The following is a 23018-nucleotide window of genomic DNA, read 5'->3' on the forward strand; positions in this document are numbered from 1 at the left end:
TCTGCATAGAAGGGCGATGTGCACACACAGGTGAGTGTTACTGTCTGTTTCTGATTGCAGAGGATTGCCATCAGTACAAGTAGGAACAGTTTTCTGAATCCAAACTGAGGGCCATTCTTGGAAAAAAAAATAACCAGGCCTCTTCAATATTAATTTGTTTGCTTGAGTGTCTAGCAGGAACGTGTTTAGTGTCCCAGTTAAGGAACTCCTGAGCTAATGAGTCCCTCAAAAATACATAATTCTGCATGTTCACAAAATTCAGTTGTACTCTGTCTTATTATTCACCCCTGTGAAATGATTTCATTTTGGGAAGTTTAAAAAAGTCCCCAAACATGCAAAGTCTCTTATGAATCTCTGCTTAACTAGTTTGTTTTCTTCTCGAGCTAGAACTAACTTTAATGTTAATGGCATTATATAACTATCCAGGGTATCTCTAACACAAAATTTTATGAAGCTAATGAGGCTCTTGCCCTGAGCTGCAATGAACTTTGGAACAAGGAGTGTGCCTGACATGCTATGCCTCGGTATCTTGTGCATTTAATTTCTTTTGGAAAGCTGAGGAGAGATTCATCCATAGCAGTCACTCACTTTAGTGAACAGTCTCCACCATTGCCAGTTCCTCAGCTTCAGATAAGCAGCACAATTTCTTTGGATAACCTTCATTGCGGTCAGCTGTTGCTGTCTCTTGGCAAAGGCTCTGTGATTAAAAACATAAAGCAAATGGGTTCAGTCTGAGACTACAAGGTGTCTGCAAGATACACACATTAAACTCTGGCATGAGTCTGCTGATTAGCCACATGGTTTGAGAAGTCTGGCACAAATTCTTTTGTCACTTAAACAGTGCCTGTGCTTTCTTGAAGAAAGGTGATAACTCTGTTTAGCTTTCTGGTATTTTATTTAGTCTTCATGTTTTTGGCTGTTTGCACTTCGTAGGCAGGCACAAACCACAAAGAATAGATCTAGTTCTGGACGTGAACATCTTTCCAGAGTACGTGGGTACTCAGAACTTGAATTGATTATCATTCCTGAAATCAATTATATTTAAACTTCTTTGCTCAGTAATTTGAAAGCCTTGGTAGTGTGCAGAAAAAGGGCATTGTTAATAGCGTTGTGATGTACGCTAACTGAGATCATGCTGGATGGTCAGTGCTTCGTGCCCAAACTGTGTAAGAAATTATTTTATGTTTTACAAATGCTAGTGGTGCTGCTACTTTTAACAGTGCATAAGACTCCAGTCATAGGCTAGGGTGTTCCTTCTCCCACTTGTACAAACACTTTTAAATGATGGGTCGTTTCCTCAGAGATCTTACTGTATAGAAAGTGTAAGTAGCCTCACAATGTAAATGCTTCCCTGTAATTATACTAATAAGCCTTATCCGGGCAGGGAGTCTTTCACTGGACACAGGTTGAGTTCTAATGCAATACAAACAATAGATAATAATAAAATGTCTTAATATCTTCAGTTTGTTATACAGAGGACTAAAGGTTACTGTAGATACTCTGCTGTGTTCTTTTTGTTAGCACATATTCTTACTTTCTTGCTAGGTAGCCTCGGCACTGAGCCTGGAAGGCGATAATAACATCTGTGATCTTCAGGTCTCTTTCTTCCTCCAGGTGAGCCAGAACACCAGTTCTGAAGAAGATTTTACTCTGTCCAATTCTGTACAAGTTGGGATCAAGTTCTAATGCTTTGATCTGGAGGAAAACAGGGACATTTAACTCTAGTACTGAGGTTTGGGTTATTAAAAAATCACTTCTTGTTTCTGTTCACTCTCAACAGCTTTTCTACAAGAAGTATAGACATGATTATCAATAGGATCAAAATGATTTCCTCACCATCAGTATGCAAGCCTGCTTCCCATCCATGAATCCTTTAGGAATCGCATTTGCAGCAAGAATTTCATATCTGCCAAAAGAAGTTTATGTTAGGGAGGCTGAAACACATCAGATTATTTTGTACAGACAAACATATATTACACCACTATTAAACTCAGAGTGAGGGATTCCTACCGCTGGCGGAACTCCTGGAAGACAATCCTGTTGGGGAATCCTTGCCGACAGATACGAATACCTTCCAAGACACCGTTGCAGCGCAACTGCTCCAGCACTAAATGGGCATCAAGTTTGCCAGCCTGAAAAGGGAACAGAAAGTATTTTTAGTGTGGTACAAATTTACAAAAATATTACCAGCTGCATATCTCTTTGAAGACATCATTCAGCTCTGTGATGTGCTGGTACAATAAGCAGCTCAACATGACTAATGTGCCATGAGTCTGAAAATTGAACATTTGAAATTTACCCTTTTTTCGTGATTTGGAATGATACAGCGGACAAAGTTGGGATTGGTATTCCTTAAAGTGGTCATCAGTTTGGTCAGCTGCTCCTTATAGAGTTGGCCAACAGTACGGAACATGCCTTTCTTGGTTTTTGAAGCACTAGGTAGTGAGCTTTCAGTCATCTTGGCCATCTGGTCCAGCCCAACTATACGATCCACTGAAATATAAAAGAAAGTATGAATGGAACTGCTTCTATAAACTGTCCTAACCTCACATTGCACCTGTCACTGGCATTGTTAAACTGCAGCTTCCCAAAGAGGACCAATATATTTTTGATGCAGTAGAAATGTACTAGCAAAAGTACTAGAAGAGCCTTCTGGGTAAATAGTCTATTTCTGTCAAACATGGAGATGAGAGTCTTTGTTAACTAGGGACTGAATGGAGCAACTGAATACACAGAATTTATTTTATTTTGTTTGCTCTAAACAGGACAGTCCTGCGAAATATCCAGTTGATAGGTTGGTGTCGGAACCAGGAGCAACATCTTTTGACTCCCATCTGTTATCCGGTGGTTCTCAAAGTGTAGCTAATAATCTCCCTCAGTGATTTGGTAATTCAGAGCCTCCTTGCTGGTGTTTGCATGCACATTTATGTCCATGTATTAAATATTTATACTGTAGTAAATGTGTTACAGATCCACATAAACTTTTTAAAAACAGAGTGTTTCATATGCATACAGACATTCTTCTGATCAAGTTTAGTTGAGATTATACATTGCTCAAGAGAATGGTGCAGGACTTCTGGAAGAGAAGTGTGTAAGGTAAGTCATTCATAAAACCCAGCAATAACCTGTATTAAATGAGTTCTACAATGTCACATATTCAGCAACATTAAAACAGTGTAAAGAATAATTTTTATTCTGTTGCTGAATAATATTAAGTAAGGATTTTTTTTATAGTACTTAGAGCAATCTAGTAATGCTTTCCATAAATATGTCTTTAGAACACGTTGTTCTTATTTCTTAGTTCAGTCTCTTCTATGCTTATCATTCTCACACTTGTGTCGTGCCAGCAAGGGATGGCTGTCAAAAAGCTCCGGTAAAAGTTTCTCCCTTTAAACCACATTACGGATTTAAAGTTATGATTTATACCGTCTTTCCAAAGGTCTGCTACAAATTTGTCTGAAGACTGGTTCAGCAGAGAAGTCACATTGTCATTTAGTGGATCCATGTTCTTTGTCAGCCAGGCGGTTGCGTTGTAGGTAACCTGCAGGAAACAGTGCTGCGTCAGGCTGCTCTGCCTTTAAAGAAATCGGCTTGCTAGAAAGGAATCTGAATTACTTGGTTTTTAATAACCCTAGTGCTGGTTATTTTTCTTTTCATGTGAGCTTAGCACAACCATGAATGTTTTGGAAATCTTATTTCATATGTTATGTAATTAAAGCCCTTAATGTATACATTATATAACCAAAGCCATCCCTTATCAATGAGAGTACTCGACTGTTTCTTTTTTGCGATTTGGGCACGAAAGAATCAAAGTTCCCCGAGTTAAAATAGCTCAATCTATCTGGTACCTTTCCTGCATAGTGTATTATACAGAATTCTGTTTTATCCTTGAGTTGCTTGGTCTTCTGGAATTTGGGATGGTTGCCTTGTTCTTGACATAGTTTTTCCACAAAGGATGTGTCAGTAGCTTTGGGGAACCAGCACTCTTCATCCAGCAGAGCCAGGACACCTGGAGGGTTTGTCTGCAATGTGAGCAATATCGGATCAGTATCATCCCAGGCAGCGCTAAAGAAAAAGCACCACCTTTACCCTTTATGTTACAAATTCTCCCAGGCAGCAAAGCATCTGAAATACCTTAAATGGCTCTCTATTGTGCTGATACATAACTGACCCTGATGCAACCTATGTAGTATCCCACCTCTAGAGATATAATCTTACTGGTCTTTCGATCAGCTCAATGCAAGGTTGCAGGTCAAGGCCAAAGTCAATGAAATTCCATTCAATGCCCTCTCGCTGGTATTCCTCTTGCTCCAATATAAACATTGTGTGGTTGAAAAGCTGCTGAAGTTTCTCATTAGTGTAATTGATGCACAGCTGCTCAAAGGAATTGATCTGTGAAGAGGAAAAAAGTGAATTCCTAATGTTAGAAAGAGACCTTCAAGAGGGAACTTAAATGACAAGATGAAATTTGCTATCTTCTATTTCTTTTTACATATTACAAAAATTCAAATATAAGGGTACGTATTTTTCTAATATAAGATCTTGAAAATTTACAGTAAGTTCTCAAGTGGTGAATCTTTGTACTGGGACCTGTTCAATAAACCATAAAAAGCAGACCCTGGCTCTGTACACTGAGCCCACAGAAGCCCAGCAGGAGCATGCTACCAGCCCCGAGTTCTTCCTGCCCCTGGGAAAGGCAAGCACCCAGCTGTAGTAGGCCTGTGGGTCGTGTTGTTCTCAGGCTCCCAGCCAGCTTGAAAGAACCACATTGGTTTTGTGGCTCTGAACTTAGGTTTTTGTCATCTTGTATCCAAACCACTGCATGATAATAAGGAGTTTAGCCAACTTGTGTCCCACAGTACATACCTCAAAAATCTCAAATCCAGCAATATCAAGGATCCCTAAGAAGGAAGCGCCTTGTCTTTTTGTTTTATCGAGAGCTTTGTTTACACGAGCTAGAATCCAACGGAAAAGACGTTCAAACTGTGCCTTGGCCAAAGCTTCTATGGCAAAGTCCGCCTGTAAAAAGCAAGAGAAAATAGTAAGTGAAAGAAGGAACCCAATTAGCTGCTAACTTCTGTAGAGATAATGAGACAGAAAGCTGACATTTCCCTTTAGACAAGATGTAAGAAAAAAAGAAGAAAGGAGAATAGTTTCGGGAGAGCTGAGCAGAGTGCAAGTAGATACCTGCTCTTTGGTCTGAGCTTTCTGAACCACATCTCGTCCTACTTTGATCCTTGGGGTCAGAATAGATCTTGTGAAATCTGTCACATTAATCCCCATCAGGTGACACACTTTTTGTGCAGCTAGAATAGAAAAATTAAATTTTATTTCAGCTATTGAATTTTTACTTAGCAGGTCAGTAAGTGTAAATATGAGCAGCACAGCAAGTATGTGAAGTTATTTATCTTCCTTAAAAGCTCCTCTATTGCACATATGCTGCTTGACATAAAAGTATTGTTCATGATCCAAGCAGCAAATTCACTGTTCAGTTTATGGATTCAAGATTACTAGAAAAGGTAATGCTAATTTGGCTTATTTTAAGTATGGTATATCTTTTAAAGCCTGTGAAGTATATATGTAATCACAATTAAATAAAAAATACTGATAGAGAGTGCTTAGCTGCTATTTTATTAATTTCTTAATGTTAACTAAATTTTTAAAGTGGCAAATCATACCAGTATTGTCTGGCATGGAAGCTTGGTCAGTGTTTCTTTCCTTCTTGAAGACGATATTACCCAGTTGTAGGACAGATGAAACGACCCTTAGTATAGCTGTAAGAGAAACCAATAATATAAATGAGGAACAGAGTGGACACATTTTGAAAGCTCTATTCTCTGCAATAATGAAGATTCATTCTATTGCCTGTGGTAGTCTGTACCTCTGTGGAAAAAGCTTTTTGTTTTAAAAGACCGTGTCTGGGAACATCAGCACCTCCAAGCTAAGTTGTGCTAGCTGCCCCGGCAGACCCCCAAGCCTCAGGAATTCATCTCCTACTTACAGTGGCCTGTAGCATCTTCCCTGCTCAGTCACTTGAAAACCTGTAATTCTATCTTTAAAAAAAAAATGTATTAATTACTAGCAGCTTCAAAAATGTGTGGCACTTCTGGAGCTCCAGTTATGCAGGAACATGTGGATATTTAGTTGTGCAACTAAAATCAGATGTATACAAATCCTTGAAGGATTCGTGTCAAAGTACAGAAAAGTAATTGATTAGTGTTTGATTACTAAAATACATATAAATGTTGCCTATCTTCAGATAGTAAAATCTACTGATACGTTACTGTCATGGTGTGAACCCAGCTGGCTGGCAGACACCACGCAGCTGCTTGCTCACCCTCCTCTTCCCTGGTGGATGGGGGAGAGAACTGGAGAGGTAAAGGTAAGGAGACTCGTAGGTTGAGATAAAAACAACTTAATAATTGAAATAAAATTAAGTAAAAATAATGATACTAATAGTAACAACAGAGTATATGAATGAGTGATGCACAATGCAATTGCTCACCACCCATTGACAATACCCAGCCTGTTCCTGGCCAGCAGTCCTGGAAGAGAGAAAATCCTGAAACTGCAATCCTGGAGGAGCCCCAGCTTCCTGGCCCACCCTCATCTATCTATTGAATGTGACATTGTTTGATGTGGAATACTTCATTGGCCAATTTTTGGTCTATTGTGCTGGCTAAGCTCCCTCCCAGCTTCTTGTGCACCTGCACACTAGAAAGACATGGGAAGTCAAATGGTCCCTGATTTCCTAGCAACAACTAAAAACATCAGTATAATATCAACATTCTTCTCATACCAATTCTCACACTGAATCCAAAACACAGCACTATTCTAGCTGCTAAGAAGAAAAATTCGTTCTATCCCTGCTGAAACTAAGACAGTTACAGATGAGATTGTACAAATCTAGGGAGTTCTGTTTGTTTATTTGGTAAACTTATGCTAAAGAATACTGTCCTAATGGGCTTATGTTTTAGAGTGTGAAATCAAAGGGGTTCGGACAGTAACACAACGACTCCTGTTGTTGTAATGGAGAATGCTGCTGTCAACACCAGTACACATGTCCTGGCAGAAGAACGAACCAGTCTTCATCAGCAACATCATCTGAATTTACCAAGGCTGGGATTTGCACTGCTGTCCTGTGAGGCAAGACATCTTTTCTCGGCATCCGTCAATCACTGATGCAGGGGTGGGATGTGATGGAGTTCTGCTCCTGGCTGCCGCAGCTGGTCCAAGGCTCAAGTGATGGGGTGACGCTATTTCTGCCACCAGGTGTCACTTGGGGCATGGCAATTTGCATCCATGAGCAAAGGACACTGTCATGTACCAGCTGAAGCCCTGCGTGTTCCCAGAACAGCGAAAGGTAAAAGCTATGCAGATAGATGTCTCTGGCAGGCCCACGTTTTCAAGAAAGTTTAGTCATTGCTTCATACTCTTAGTTTTTCTTTCTCTTTTCTCTGAATCAGTGAATACAAATATGAGCTATTTCAGCCTGTTCCATTTCTTTCAAAATTAAATCAGAATATTTTGCAAATTTTTCATGCTAGTTGTTGGAAAGTTCTGAAAAAATGGCTTTAAGTGGTCATTGCTGTTAGAGCTGGCTTGAATTCAATAGTGTTTTGGGTACGTATGGAGTTCTAGTGAGAAATCTTCCCTTTCATGAACACAAATTACCTTTCAAAACACCATATGTTATAGTACTTTTGCATGCTGACGACTGCACCGATACTGTGGAATTCAACTGTTTCACGAGTGTACATCATGATTTTTCCTACGAGCAGCTCTCCAGAACTTAGAAGACTTACTAGAAAAAGCCTTGCAATTCTTCATTCAGATGGACAGCAAAATATCGTGACAATTATTTTATTTGATCCATATTTAAATTACTGTGTAGAGCTGCCCTGTGCATCACCAGTTGTTCTGTTAATCACAGAGATGATTTCTCTGTGATGACACATGCTCTATTTTCCAATATAGGTGGTGATTCTTCAATGTTTCTTTCACTGTATTTCCAGCAAGTGCTGCCAGTTTAAACCTTTGAAGGAGGTGGTTTGCAAAGAGTTTTCTTTATTTGCTTCAGCTTCTTCTGCCAGCACCCACTGTAGCAATGGGAGAAGGTAGACCACTGTAGGGGGTTTTTAAGTAGAAGTAGTAGAACTTTTCTAACAACCACCTAAAAGCAGTAGATCGTAATTAGATCCCCTTGCAAGGCAAGAACAGTCACCCTAATACTCACAAGACTTCCTTGTTTAATAAAAAAGTGGCAATGATTCTAGTGAGCCTGGTAGTGTTTTGTGTTGTGGATCTTTGTATCATGGCTTAGGTGTCTTCACTGCCAGTCTATTCTCAGCCCCTGCTGTCCTCACCCAAGATTCCTGCTGCTGGTTTATATTGTCTTCAGGCACTGTACTGCCACCAGTTCAGTTGCTTGTTGTTGCTGGCTCTGACCATGCTGCTTCTGTTATGTGATCCTGATCCTGTGTTTAGATCCTGACTTGATCTTGTGTCTCTCCTGGTCACGCAGACCTGAGTTCCCGTATTAGTCTTAATGGGAGGTAGAAACAAATCTGTGCTTGAGAAGCTTTGCCTTATGAGAGAACTTTCATTTGCTTTCCATCAGACATTTACATTTAATTCACCTAATATCTCCTGAGAAGGAGGGAAATCTATGGGCACTAATCAACGATGCGCTTCTTAAAAACAGTAGCTAGGTAATGGTTGGTAATAGTTCTACAAGGAGGAAATAAGAGGCAAAGAGGTTTAATAACATGGGTACATTTAGAATCCTCCAGTTGTTGGTTCACACAAGATCACACTTCTCCAGAGAAATATGGACATAAAATATAAATAATCTTAATTTTCTTATATGAATGTAGAATCTTTCTTCATATGCATATTCTGCAAAGTGATTATTCTGGACAGAATTAACCTCCGTGCATTCACATCTCTATACAATGTCTCTTGTAGACGTAAACCTTGAATCCAATCTTGCTAACAATTCTCACCTGTCTGTTCCTCCTCAGTAAAGCCCATAATTGTCATGGCTTCCAAGGTCTCCTGGAACATCTCGTCATCTTGTTGAGCAGGAATAGGCACGTGACCATTAGATAGAAAGGTATAATTGTTGAAGCCTTCCAGCAACAGATCATCTAAAAAGCAAAGAAGAAAAGCTTTACTTGAGTGCATCAACTTAATGCTCTTTGTTCACGAGTTCTCCCAATGAACAACAGGAGAAAAAACAGTGTTTTCACCAAAGGAAGACTCTGCTTGTGAGAGGAGTTTAGGGTTTTGTGATGCCCAAATGTTTTCAAAATAACTCTTCGTTTAGCAAGGTTGGTTGTGTTAAGTTTCCAATTTTCGTTAGTAAATGGGCAATGTCTCTGCCCCTCAGTGGAATTTTGCACCCCATGAACTCAAATCTGAGCCATTCTTCTCAAAAGTCTTTCATTTAATGCCATGTGTAACCTACTCAGAATTACACCTTTCCCTACAGGGATTCATATCAGGTAATAACTAGCAATGGAACCATAGTGGGCCAAACCAAAAGACTCTTCAGCCCTATACTGTGGCCAACGACAGATTCTTAGGTAAGGAGTGTAAAAACCAGGGAAAACACAGAGTTAAGCATTGCTTTATACATTCTTTGGCAATGAGTGAGTTAGGGAAAGGTGTCATATTTGAATGATGATGTTCCAATACATATTATGTCTAGTCCTTTTTTTGGATTCAGTTACATTTTTCACCTTCTCAACATTCTGAAGCTGTGGGTTTCACTGTGTAATAATAATGTGCTGTGGGAAAGACATTCTCTTAATTTATTTTAAAACCACAAGCCAACATTTTTATTGTGAACCCCATTTTTTTTTGTGTGAAAAATAATAAACAACTCTTCCCTATTCATCTTCTCAATATCATTCAAGATGGGATCTGAATGGGTTTACATCTCCCATAAATTGAAACATCCCGTAAACTGCAAACAACCTGGCTCAAGCAGGTGGACATCAAACGAAGCTTTCCTACAATTCATTGAAGGAATTTTTTTCTATAGCTAAAGAGCTGTTTATTTATAGAAAGTATTGAATGACATGCAATGAAAGAAGTTAAGATAAAATACTTAAGTAAGCCATTGCTCAGACTATTCGATGGTATCTAAGAATCATTAGCAAGTAACTTACTTCTCATTTGTTCAGAAGCTCCAGCAATCAAATAGTAAAAGATATGAAATGTTCGCTCATCTTTAGCCTGACGAATAGCACGGGATTTTTCAAGCAAATCTGTTTGTGAAGTGTGTTAAAAAAAATCAATGACATATTTCAGTCCTTCCTTAATTGTGCCATCAGCCTCAGAACCGTCAATAGCATTGTTGAAATATCTGCCATGAGCTTGTCTAACTTGAACACGTGTCTAACTCTGTGGCAGGAGCTCTGGTATTGGTATTCTCACCACGAGTAGATCAATTTCCTACCTCTTACTGTATGGTAAATGCTGGTAATCATGGTACTAAGCACCACAGTAGACATAAATGCTTCTAAAATCAGATACATAAACCCAGTTTTCACAATATAATTCACACCACTTTTAAAATGAAATAACAATATGAGTCTTTCAACATAAGATGGTGCTGCTAGAAAAAAAGCTCTTGAGGCCAGTATGGCAGGTATAAAAGCAATAAACCCCTGATTTTTTTCTGAGGATCACTTGTCAAAATAACAGCAGAAAGATAAGCTGTTTGGTTTTTGATGCTACACCCAAGAGATAAGGTCCTTCTTTATAGCTGCATCTTTCTTTCTCATTTATTGGAGCAAGCAGCTCCTTCTCTATGCAAAGATAAGCAATGCAGCACTGAGGAATCTAGCTACGTATTAATTTGTTCATTAAAATACACTATCTCGTTGACATAACCAAGGGAAGAGCTAACAGTACTTGGCAAGCAAAGTCAGGCTAAGCTGAATTTCTCTGAAATGTCTGTACTTTTTTTCCTGAAAAAAATACATTGAGGTTATCAATATATAGCTCACTGCTCTGGGTGTATCTTTAGAAACAGCAGGGCAGTATTTAGCATCCAGAGCAGAAAGGTTCTCTGGATGTATCTAGCGCTTGCTGTTATCTGGGGCATCAGCACGGGAAAAATATTTGCTTCACTTCACTTCAGTTCAGTGAGTTTCCAGAACACGTGTTTTCTGACCATAGCAGTTTAACAAAACATGCAGAGATCAAGTCCATTTCAGGATAAATTGTCTCTTGGTTTGACAAAGGGAGAGGAACTGTAAGGACCCTAAGACGGCTCTTCTGACGGCACTATGTTCTTTGGCTTTTCCTGTCTCATTTGTCTATATTAATACAAAGTCTTTAGAGAGGTGGAAGGGAAAGGTATATTACTGTTATTAAAATGACCCTTCAGTCCTCCAATCATGAACTAGAAAGCTGCCATGCTAGGTATCATACAGGCTTCCCCCTTAACAGGTTATTCTCAATGCTTTTTCTTGGAATTCCTCTATCCCAGTACAACATGTATGACCTTTGCTATACCTAAACACCAAGGCACATGCAGCCACAGGCTTGATCGTTCAGGCTCAGGACCCTCCCTTACAGAAGCTGGGGTGCATGGGGCTGAGGGTGAGACTGTCCTGGGCATCTGGACTTCATCCCGACGTGCCATCAGAAGCAGGATGAAGTACCAAACCTGGACTCGAAAACTGGGAAGCACTCTCCAAGTTCCTGGGTAAACTGCAGCGATAATACCAAGCATTCAGTCTTTTTGAAGTGCCTGTCACAGCACCAGTAAGAAACAGTAAATTTTCAAACTCTTTATGCAGCTGGAAATGTAGACCACAGGGAACCAGAGTGACCCATGCAGGATCACAATGATACTAAACAAAATGACTGCATAGCTCTCAAGATTACATGCAATTTTAACCACAAAACACTCTTTTCCTGTTATCATATTGTTGGGACTCTGCTTCTAAAGTCCCCTGCCATTGCCTTAGGAATGGTGCTTCCATTTTCTGAAGCTGTGTATGGGGAATAGCACACTTTCCTACAGCTGAGGAAACAGACCTGAAAACGTAAACACAAGAGTAAGACAAACTGAGAGGCTGGTATCAGCATAAATGGAGCCACTTTCCTCCATCTTTGTTTATACCCACCTCAGCAATATTTGCCTTTCTTAGACATGCAGTGGAGCTTGTTTATCTTACTTCCCTCTGCTCACCCTAGTTAGCCTCCAGTGCAGCTCACTGAAAAGGATACAAGTCTCAATGTTTGCTCCGACAATGTAGCCTGTCACATCAAAGTTGATGCGGATGAATTTGCCCTGTGAATGAAAAGAAGATCTTGATTGGGCTGTTCTTTCAGGTTATGCCAGGTTTTCCAATATTAGTATTTAGACTGTTTAATATGACATGTACATCATCCTCTTAAGAATAACATGCTTGATTCCCTACTGCCAGGACAACCCATGGAAAAGCCTAAAAGGAAGTGAGCTTGCCTGATATTCCCTCTGCAGAGATTTGCCCCCACATTTCATTCAGGCACTGGACCAGGCTTTGGAATCTGAGGATATGACAACATCTATTTTCTAGTTTGATTTCCACAAGGTCAATGAGGGAATAGCATTGGATCTGTGTGACTCTCTCTGCTAAGGTTCATCTGCATAGATCCCTGAACTTTGCAGGGAGCGAGCAGAGGTGGGAGAGGAGGGTTTGTAGGGAAAAAAAGCATCTGCCAGCACTCCCCGAAAAAAGTGTCATCAAATAGTGACAGGCCTCAGCTCACGTCGTTCCAACTTGAATCTGTATGACTGTTTTTTTCTTTTTCTCCTGTAGTTTTTAGTTTAATATATCAACCACTCTTGCTAAGTAACAGTCACACATTATGAGATATATGCACAACAGTGGTGCAAAGAAAGTACAGATTTTATTTGCAAGTATTCTGAAGGTGGATATGTCCTGGAGTAGTAATTGACTCTGGAAGGTCACACAGAGACTGCTAAATTGTGAGGGGACAATGGTACTGTCAAGTTTGAGCTTGATCTTTAATCTTCTGTAGGGTCAAATTCCTGTCTCAGAGAGGAATTCTGAACTGTTTATAAGGGATTAGTTTTAAGATGCTCTTTAGAGAGAAGCACTGATGAGGGCCACTGTCTGTACACTGTGTCTTAAAAGATGCCCCCCCCGCCCTCCGACACAGACCCAACTGTATTTCTCCTACTTACGAATCTGGAGGAGTTGTCATTCTTCACAGTTTTGGCATTTCCAAAAGCTTCAAGAATAGGGTTTGCCTGTAGAAGCTGTTTTTCCAGCTCACCCTAAAATTCATTCAGATGCAGTTAACCCTAACCTTCATAATTACTTAATTAAAATCGACACATGTACACTGGAGAACAATGTGAAAGATAATCTAAGCCTCTAACTTTTTTTTGCTGAATACTGCACTTCATAAGGATTTGTTTTCATTCTCTGTAAATCTTTGTGTTTATGTATTTGTGCAGTTGACTGCTGTCCTGGGTAGATGACCCTTTTCCAGCCCTGTTGCCTGTGACAGATCTGTGTCTATTAATCTGTTTGGCATCATGACTGGCCTTTCTTAAAAAAATGGGTCATTCAATGTAAAATTTTTTTTCCCAGTTCAATACAACTTTTAGAAGGGATATTCTTAAAGGAACCTCTAGCATGTCTTTTTCAAGTTAGTTTATTGAGATCCTTTGCTAGCAAATGACGATGTAATTAGAATAACTTGCCAAGAATCATTTTAATGTAATGCAGCACAAAGCTACAAAGCAGATTTCATCAAGTCTATTAATAATGATCCATGCAAGGCTATTTAGGTTAAATATGGAAATGCATTTATTTATTTCAAACTAGGATAATGAATTCTCATGCAAACACACAAACTTTGTATTATAGTGTTAATTGTGACTGGTAATTGCTAATGAAACAAATCATGCAACAAAACAAGCATGCATTTAATACTATTTCTAAACAAATTGAGTAAGTTGAAAAAATCCTTTGCTTATGAATACAGCTTTTCTGAACCTTTCATTCACCTCTGTCCTACGAGGTCACTCACTTTTACATTTGCTTCTTGTCATGCTATTCTTTGAGTACTACTCTGCAGTAACATGCATTATTTCAAATAACGCACCCTGAAAAGGAAAAAGTCCTTGAGAGATAATGTGGTATCATTTACATAATTTTAACTAGAAAATAAGGCAAGATTTAGGTTGAATCTAGGGGAAATAATTTGGAAAATGAAGGTGCTTCCCAATTCGTGTGCAAAACTGGTAATCTTTTTCTAAACGCTCTTCCTGAATGTCTTGTATTTTATGTGGCAATGAAGACAGCTGCCTCAAAAATATCATTAAAAAGCAACAGATTGTTAACAAATGGCTAAGCTTATCTGTATGGTCACAAGACAGGAGAATGAGCACCTTCCTGACAGCATAGGTCTTTTGAGAGCTAAGGCATGTATCAAGACTGCATTTTGAAAAAAAGAAAAGAAAAGCCCCACCAAAAATGCCCCAAAACTTACTACCTAAGAGTTGGAGGCGAGGGAAGGAAGATTTCCAAACAAGCTAGTACAAGAGTCCTAGGGTAAGTGACAAATTCCTAAAAGTCCCTGAAGTTTCTCTGTACTGAGCAACTCTTTCCAGTTACACTCTGCTGACTTAAAAACTCTACTATAAACGTAGAGTGTTGCTGAAATCAGATGGTGACAGCTGATACAGAGCCTTGTCTGCTAAACTGAGAAAGGTACCACCTGCTTCTGGTGAGAACTGAACTATGCCATAAACTTGGCGTATAAAACTGTGGCTCCAAATTAGTAGCACTGTACGCAGCTCTAAGTCCACTGAAATCCACAGAGCTGCCTGTGCCAGCGATGAATTAGTTTATTGTGGTGAGCTTGGCATATTAATTACTGAATTAACTAAGGGGCACCACATTGCCCTTTTGCATAGCCGAAGTCTGAGAGGCAGCAGTCAGAATGGGGAAAAAAGACCCCATTAAAAAAAAATAAATCCCATTTGCCTGGCACAGAAGCAGAAAGAATATGCCAGCAAACCTGCCTATATTCCCAAAGCATTGGTATGCTGGTAGGGCACACCACAACACAGGAGGGCCCATGAGGGCCTGTAAGAAACTGCCGTAACACACCTGCAGACACACGCTGCAGTGGGAATTGCTCTGTTACACACCATAGCAGCAAGCTAAGAGCATGCTAACTTTTGTGGATGTGAACAATTCTCAACAGTTACATGAAAATGTAAAATTGAAAGCAATATCAAATGGAAAGCATGCAGCCAAACAAATCAAACACCGTGAGGTTTAGGAATTATTTCACAACGGTCCTCCAAAGTTCAACCTGAAGCACAGAAAGCATCTGGGTATTTTCATTCAGAAATCACATTGCTCAATTTCAGGGTGAGTGGCTCTTTCAGGATCGTGGGAAATTTCATTCAAACTATGGCAATTTGAACACACACGTATAGAAGAGAGTGATGTTTGAAAGATGACCCTGCCTGTGTCAGACCTCATTCTTTACCATGGAGCCTGACACAGTTCAGGTTGATTTGTGAGAGCATTTGGTGCTATTGTTGCTTTTCATCATATCATACAACATATGTCAACAAAATCTCTCTCAAATTTTCGAGGTGCAACAATAGCATGCAGATCTACACTCAGTGCCTTAAACACACATCAAACAGTCTAAGTTACTCACGTAAGAAAAAGATGGACCTTGCTGTATTGAATAACGTGGTATAAAACAAGTGTCAGTATCATTTCCATTACACAGACATTTTTATTGTTTTTCCTGTATTAAAATAACCAATACACAGTTTCCATGCAAATAAACCAGGAATTAAAATACAAACACAAACAATCCGTTGTAGACATACCAAGAGTACAAATACCATTAACATCTACAGAGCATTTTAACTGAAGGAAAAAAAAACCCTGAAGCAAAGGGATGGAGTTTGGATCTAGTCCCAGGTTAGTCTCCCAGGACCAGACAAGGACAGATATTTTTATGGTAAATCCCCAGTTCTTCTCTGGTGCAACTGAGGCATTTTGCTATTCATTATTTTTTAATGACTGAAACTGCAGTGTCAGTAGTCCCAGTCACAGAATTACTCTTTGTCAGCGTGTTACAGAACAACTCAGACTCTCTCTCAGCTCGTATCTGGTGGATATTTGCCTTCAGGTCTATCTGAAGGCCAATTTGATCCTGAGGCTCATGCAATTCCCCAGAGGAGTCAGCAGCAACTGCAGTTACATGCCCCTTAGGGATGGCCTTGAAATCACAAGTTCATTTCTCCCAGCCACTGAGCAGGGACCAGTAGGAAGAAACATTTTTTTGCATAAATATTCACAGGAAAATGATGCCTTTAGTCTTGGACTGTTTCCATTGAGTTTAATCACAAATTTCTAGTAAATACTACCCAAAGGGACATCTGCTCCCTCCCCTACCCCAAAACAGAAGCTGCTCTACATAAACAACAGTTATTTATGGTGGAAGAGGCCAGGCTGCACACCCTGTGCTCTGGAGTCCTCTGTCTGCTGGAATACAGAGTAGGCAAGGGCAGCTGCAAGACCCAGCACAGGTGTGGTCTTAAGATTTTTGCTTCCTTTCCTACTACTCTACTAATTACTTATTTTGGACCCAGTCTTGCATTTGGGACACACTGAAATGTCTTCCTGAATTAAGCATGTTTTGTCGTAAAAGTGAATTGCTGTATTTTTTTGCAGAATTTTGAGTAACATTCAAAAAGCAGAAAATGACGTGGAACCTGGATGTGTATTGTTGGAAACAGCAAAGGCAGTTGAGAGCCTCAGCCACACTTACGATCTCTGGGAACTGCGCAGGTATAAGGTCCTATTGTGGTTCAGAGCATGAAAACGAACTTTAGTCACTAGGGCAAGGCTATTACAAATTTTGAAGCAACAAAGTACTTTAAAAAAATTGTGCCTTTCAAAATTGTTCTCTCTGACAGAGGAGTAAAAAGAAAAGACAACTTTCATGCTGGGACTCTTCGCTAGTTAGTAAGAAAACTCAGTTGCTAACAAAGCCAATCAAAACTTTGGAAGTTTAAATGCTGGTATACATTTTTGTGATGCAGTTGGGCAATGTGTTAAAGTCTTTCCCAAAATTTGTTGCCAGGGGCCAAGGGTAAAATAAGGACCCAAGCCCTTGCAGACTTCAAGGCCTTCATGCTAGGATATAAATAGGTGCTATGCATATGGAAAGCTATGAATATTTCTCTTCTAGCAAAGTACATTCTGATTTGATGCCTAAAGGGGTGTCAAAGAAAAGGTTTTTCCCATAAACGTAGACCTGTGACGTGATTGTGTACTCTTAATATGTCGACTGTTTGGCAAGCCACAGGCTCTGACTTGCTGTTAGCACAGTCAGCTCAGCACAGTCCTAACGGGCTTGAAGAAGAGTTGAATACGGAAGAGCTCACTTACAGTGATGCTGATGTCCTTTTTGCCCTTATGTGATGAAGCAACAACAGCCAGGTACTGAATGACCTTTTTGGTATTTTCTGTCTTGCCAGCTCCAGATTCACCTCTGAGGGGAAAGAAAATAACAGAAAAGAAGGTAGGTAACTAGTGGGCTCCTTCTGCCATGTGATGTATTTAGTGTGCAAAAACAGGGCTGGAAACTGCCTGGCTCAGTTTGTATTTACCCCAGAACACCATATCTCCAAATCCACCTGACTTCAGCATGCAAAGAACACATTATCAGAGCTGTATCTCTGTCCCATTAGTATTTTGACTGGACACTGGGCCGTTTAAGGCAATTCTAAAACATGATGCCTTTTTGAGCGGCAGTTCATCTTGCTTTGGCAGCGTCTGAACATTTATGAGAAGCGGAGCTGGCAGGGAGTCTGCTTGTATTTTAAGACCAAAAAATACAACATTAACTATGATGTGGTACAGCAGTAAGAAAAAACACCAGCAGTAATACAATAGTTTTCTCTTCTGAAACTCTGGTATTAAAGTGGACTAACAGCTTGTATCAGTGCTGGAGAGTAAGCAAATGATCCTGCCTCATCTGAGCTCCATGTTCAAATGCTCCTTGAATTTGGTGTGACCAGAGCTGGGGCTGCCTGAGCTGTCCCCACTAACCAGGTAGTGAGGGACATCTCATGTGGGGAGCTGACTGACCAGCAGAATTGGCATCCCTGCTGTGCTCCCTTCGGTGTCCCTTGGGAAGCAGGAAGGCAGCGGTAACTTTTGACCTCCTGGCAGACTTCCAGGGTTAAGTTTATTTACAACTCTTAAGCTCCCTCTTAAAGTAAAATGGTGGTTTTCAAAGTACAGGTACACAGCCTTTTCTCAGAAGAATGTTTCCAGACTACTTTTCCCTCTCTAAGTGTCACATTACAATGTCTCGTCTTCTAGATACCTTTGGCTCTGACATTTATATACATGAAAATGTTTTTATACTGTCCTGTATCAGCAATCAAAAAGGTCATTAAAGTGGGTATGTATGTAATAAACTAATTCTTTCAACTGTGTCACGTTAGTGCTGTGAGAAGGGCAACAGTATAAATATAAGTTAGACCTCTTTGTCTTTGGATTTAAACTAAAATGGATTTAAAAATAAAAAGAGCAATACATTCAAAAATCCAATGGATATTTGTAAACTCTTTTGAAGCAGAAACTATTTAGCTGGATCCATTGTAGTTCTGCTTCTTTTCCTAATTAGGAAATACCAGAGTTAATTTTTCCTACCAAGGGACCAGTGATAAATGAACATAAAAAATATGGGTAAGTGCTGGGCTGAACTTTCAAGATAGAATGACACTGATGTAAACCTTAGGAAACCAGAAACAATTCCTGCCTGAGGTACGACATGATGAGAAGTGTTTCTTCTGGCTTTTAGAGACTTAACCAGAAATAATTGAGATGAATATGTTCCTTTTCACAAGACCTGGGTTAATTTGCACAGTTTAGATGTTGGTTTCATCTCTGCCTGGGCTTCAGTGCTAAAACATTTCCATGTTTTATTGATAAAAATTAAGTGTCCTGGGAACAATTCCAAACTAAGCACACCAATTTGAAGATATCTACGTACAAAGTTTTCAAATAAATCTACCTTATAACTTTGTTTCTTTGGAAAAAAATTAAAAAACCCTCTTTCTTCAAACAAACCCTGGGCTTTGAACTATTCCATTTTATTAAAGGTTATTTGTAGTTCATCACTACATGAATTGCATTTCCTTTCTCCCAGGGCAACAGTGCCCATCATTTGGCTTTCCCTTGAATCCCTGTGAGTATTACCATATATGGCATCATTTTACTTGTAATTATCCTGCCATACTGTAATGCTTAAGTTACTTAACATTTTGTTCTGTGCTTTCATCCTTAACTCTTTGCTCCTGAAAAGGCTGAGGGTTTCCCTATTTTCTGCAGATAGACTTTGAGGCTTTAACTTCCTTTTGAAGTGGACAATAAAAACTTCTTCAACATGAAATGGAAATGCTTCAACATGAAATGGAAAACAGACAGGATCTCAACAGCTACAAGTAGGAAAAAAGATTTCTAAGGCCAATAAATAATGAAGAAAAATGCCCGTGGCTAATGAATACATCTGATTTTTCAACACATCAAGTAGTTTTTAAATGTCCATGACAGTAGACAGGTGTGATAAACAAGTATCCATTAAACAACAACTAGTAGCCCAATATTCTGAAGGATGGATCACAGCTGTATGACAACATTTAGATTTCATCTCAGTGATAAAATACCATATGTTTGAAAAATAACTAATGAGGAGGAACACCTAGATCAGGTTCAATGCCTCTAAACATCAAGAAGCTTACAAGGGGAAAGACCCAGGAGGAGGAGAGCATGTGAATCTCTTTGTTTGCTTCACAGGTGGATGAAATGTTTCCTAGAACTATCGAGCTGCAACAGAATTCATCATGATGGGTTTTTTCTCTGCATCTGCCTTGGAGCACCATAATTTCTGGGGTGGCAGAAACAACTTTCGTTATGAGGTGGTACAAGGAATCCCACCTGTTTTAAAATCTACATGCTCTCTCGAGCTCAGTGACTGAATTTTTAAAGATGAGTCTTTTTCTTGCAAGCACCTTCTAGTGGTTTTGGCATGGACCATGCACAATAGGGTTTCTCCCAGGAAGCATCTGCTCCTGTCTTCTGAATGACCGTTTTCCTCAGTCTTTACCCCTAAATTATGTTCCAAAATGGGTGTTCACCATATAAGCACTGTTACCACGGTCCTAATCATGCTGATTTGGTGCAGACTGATCATTTGTTTAACTGAAGCATTGTGAATCATTCCTGTTGCCTGCCATACATAGAGGAAGCACATTTACTGCCAGTGCTGTTCTTTGCACCCAGCTCCAATGGGCAACACACAAAAAAACCCAGATTGGAAGTGGGTCCAATTGCACAGTTCTGATCAGTCCAACATCAGTACTTTGTCTACTTCTCATACATGTTTTCCTTATAAGAATCTCTTTAGCTTTTCCAGAGTGAAAGGGCCCACTAGGCTTACAGGCTTTGCTCTGTTAAAACCACCACTCTCACATTGTGTGGCATATAGTTTCAATTTATTCTTCCCTCATTTCTTGCCAGGCATTGTTTTAGGAACTCAGTACAGGATTTAAAGCACATAAGCTCACATATGTAATATTCACCTATAACAGAGTTTTTATACCGCATGGGCTACTAAATCCTCCATGACTCCACTACCTTCACATTAAGCGAAAATTATCCCAGTTAGAATTAATTTCCAAATTAGGACAAGGTGAGACTAGCAAGTTGGCCCCACTGTTGTTGGGTAAGCCTGTGGTGTGGCTAGGACTCATGTATGTTTGGGCATAAAAATCAGTTTAAAAAGTGTATTTTTTGTTGAAAATGTGGAAGCTTTCTATATTAATATTATGATACAAGGCTTAGCTTAATTCTGCTTTTGGAAACATCTAGAAAGTAACAGCAGAATTTATTTTCAGCATTTGTTTCAGTAACCAGTGAACCACAAAAATTGCCTGTTCACACATCTCTTAATCTGGCTATGCTGGCACTGCAGGAAGCCTCTCTGCACAGAGCAGTCAATGAGGTGCTCTAAATCACATTAGGGCTTGGCAGGCTTCATCCTGCAGTATGAGATGTGCAAAGATAATGAAAGTCTTTGTCCTGGACAAGCTGTACCCCACTACAGACCCATCTCAGAAGCCAGCCTGCTGATCCTACTAGTTTACTTATAAAAAATTTCCCCAAAGAGACCGAGCTGGTTCAGCACCAAGCTCCACCCCGGGTCTAAAGCTACGCAAGATATCTGTATGGGAGAAGGGCCAGGGAGCAGTGCTTGCCAGCTCTGGCCTTTGAGATTTAGTGAGCTGGGAAAGAAGAGAGTTTAGCTCTCTTGTGGAGGAGTCTTTTGACTAATGGGGCTTTGCAATTTAGAGGATGTTCTGGATGACTCTGCTTCTTGACAGGTGTCAGAGGAGAAAGTAGGCTGAAGTCCCGTGGCCGGGTGAGGCTGTGGAGAGTTTGCCCGAAAAGAGAGAGGGAAGGAAGGGGAAGAGGGCAGGATGGTCACTGCCTCACCCAATGTTTTGTCTGTTACTATATTGAATTAAGTGGAAATAGCACCCTGCTACCATATGTTTTTATAGAAGCTATTCAGACTAAATGCATGTATAAAAAAAAGTAAATGGTAATGAAAAACTATTTGATCATATGCACAAGTCAAGCGTTATCAAGCATCTGTTTACACAGGCTTCACATTATCCCAGACATTCAGCATTCATTTCGATTAGATTTTTTATTATTCATTTAAGGTGGGTTATTTTTGCTTAACTGAAACTTGTACACAGTCCTTTTAGCCACATCTGCTTTGTAGAAAATGTTCTACCCACTTTTTTTCAGGAAGTGGCTAAAATATGATAACCCCAACATCAGACAAGTTTAATAGGAGATCTTTAAAACACTCATGTGCTTAGCTATGCAAATAAGCACCTGTGGAAATTTTAGTAAAAAAAAACTTTGGGAAACTCCAGGAGAATCCACTTGTATCTCTAGAAATCAAATAATTTAAAGGCCAGAAGTCTCCTTTAAAGGCTAGTGCCTCTACTTACATTGGAAGCTTAAAAGTCACAAGCCTGTTCACTGGCCATTGCTTAGTCCAATTCATGCTTAATTGCTGATGCACTGAGGTTGCTCAGGTCTCTGAGTAGCTGGACAGATTTCTTGGGATTTTTCCTTCATCCACATCTAATGTACTGGTCAACACAGACCAGCATGGTCTTTGCAAGACTGAATACAGAATATTTCATGGCCAACTCAGATGTCAAAGAAGAGAGACTACAGTGGGGAAGGCCTAAGCACAGGCAGGAATTTTGAGGAATCCCAATAGCTGGGCAGAGCAGTGAAGGCTGCCCAAAACAGTACAGGGTCCAAAACACAAGGATGGAGAAGTCTTAACTGCCTTAATTTTCAGACACATAAAATAATGAGATTTCATACCCGTAGTGCAGTATTATATATTGTATATTTGTTATATATGTTATGTTACGTTACGTGACGTTACATTGTTATGTTACAACAGTGCAGCCACAGATGTATTTGTTAGTAAGCACAGCCATGGTATAAAGTTTCTTATGTTCCAGAGAGGCAGCTTGTAAATGTGCATGACAGGATGTGGGGTTTTAAGGCTGACTGTAAAGTGGCAGAGAGGAACTGGCAGGGAATGACATCAGGGGACATTCAGTGGTACTGCCCATGGGAAGGAGCTAACAGCAGAAAGGATGTGTGCAGAGTAGATCAAAGGCAGAGTATGTGTAGTTATTAATAAAATGTGGAGGAAATAATGAAATCTAGGAAAGTCGGGGAAATCTGAGGAAGCATTAGAACCCATGAGCACTGAAGACAGATGGAGCATTTTGAACATACCACAGTTAATCACACGAAGGGTAGGGATTGAAAAAGAATGCAAACAATACTTAACCACATGAGAGCAGGTTCAATGAGCTGAGGGTGAAGTCC

General features: G+C 39.8%; 1 protein-coding gene across 2 annotated transcripts in view; it reads right to left on the reverse strand.

The window, feature by feature from the left end:
- Positions 1–23018, reverse strand: part of MYH11 (myosin heavy chain 11) — a 55871-nt gene that overhangs the window by 16309 nt on the left and 16544 nt on the right. Inside the window, exons 4-20 of one of the 2 annotated variants that reach the window (XM_009951769.2) lie at positions 17466–17568; positions 15718–15738; positions 13214–13306; positions 12250–12313; positions 10176–10274; positions 9006–9149; positions 5679–5774; positions 5188–5306; positions 4867–5019; positions 4219–4392; positions 3849–4022; positions 3427–3541; positions 2300–2493; positions 2011–2132; positions 1837–1906; positions 1535–1695; positions 589–697 (exon numbers count right to left, since the gene is read on the reverse strand). In XM_009951769.2, coding sequence (XP_009950071.2) covers positions 589–697; positions 1535–1695; positions 1837–1906; positions 2011–2132; positions 2300–2493; positions 3427–3541; positions 3849–4022; positions 4219–4392; positions 4867–5019; positions 5188–5306; positions 5679–5774; positions 9006–9149; positions 10176–10274; positions 12250–12313; positions 13214–13306; positions 15718–15738; positions 17466–17568 — 2011 coding nt within the window. The remainder of the gene's footprint in view (positions 1–588; positions 698–1534; positions 1696–1836; positions 1907–2010; positions 2133–2299; positions 2494–3426; positions 3542–3848; positions 4023–4218; positions 4393–4866; positions 5020–5187; positions 5307–5678; positions 5775–9005; positions 9150–10175; positions 10275–12249; positions 12314–13213; positions 13307–15717; positions 15739–17465; positions 17569–23018) is intronic. The other variant, XM_009951771.2, reaches the window with a different exon arrangement.

Source organism: Leptosomus discolor, chromosome 14 (assembly GCF_034619465.1).
Source record: "Leptosomus discolor isolate bLepDis1 chromosome 14, bLepDis1.hap2, whole genome shotgun sequence".
Lineage (NCBI taxonomy): Eukaryota > Metazoa > Chordata > Aves > Leptosomiformes > Leptosomidae > Leptosomus > Leptosomus discolor.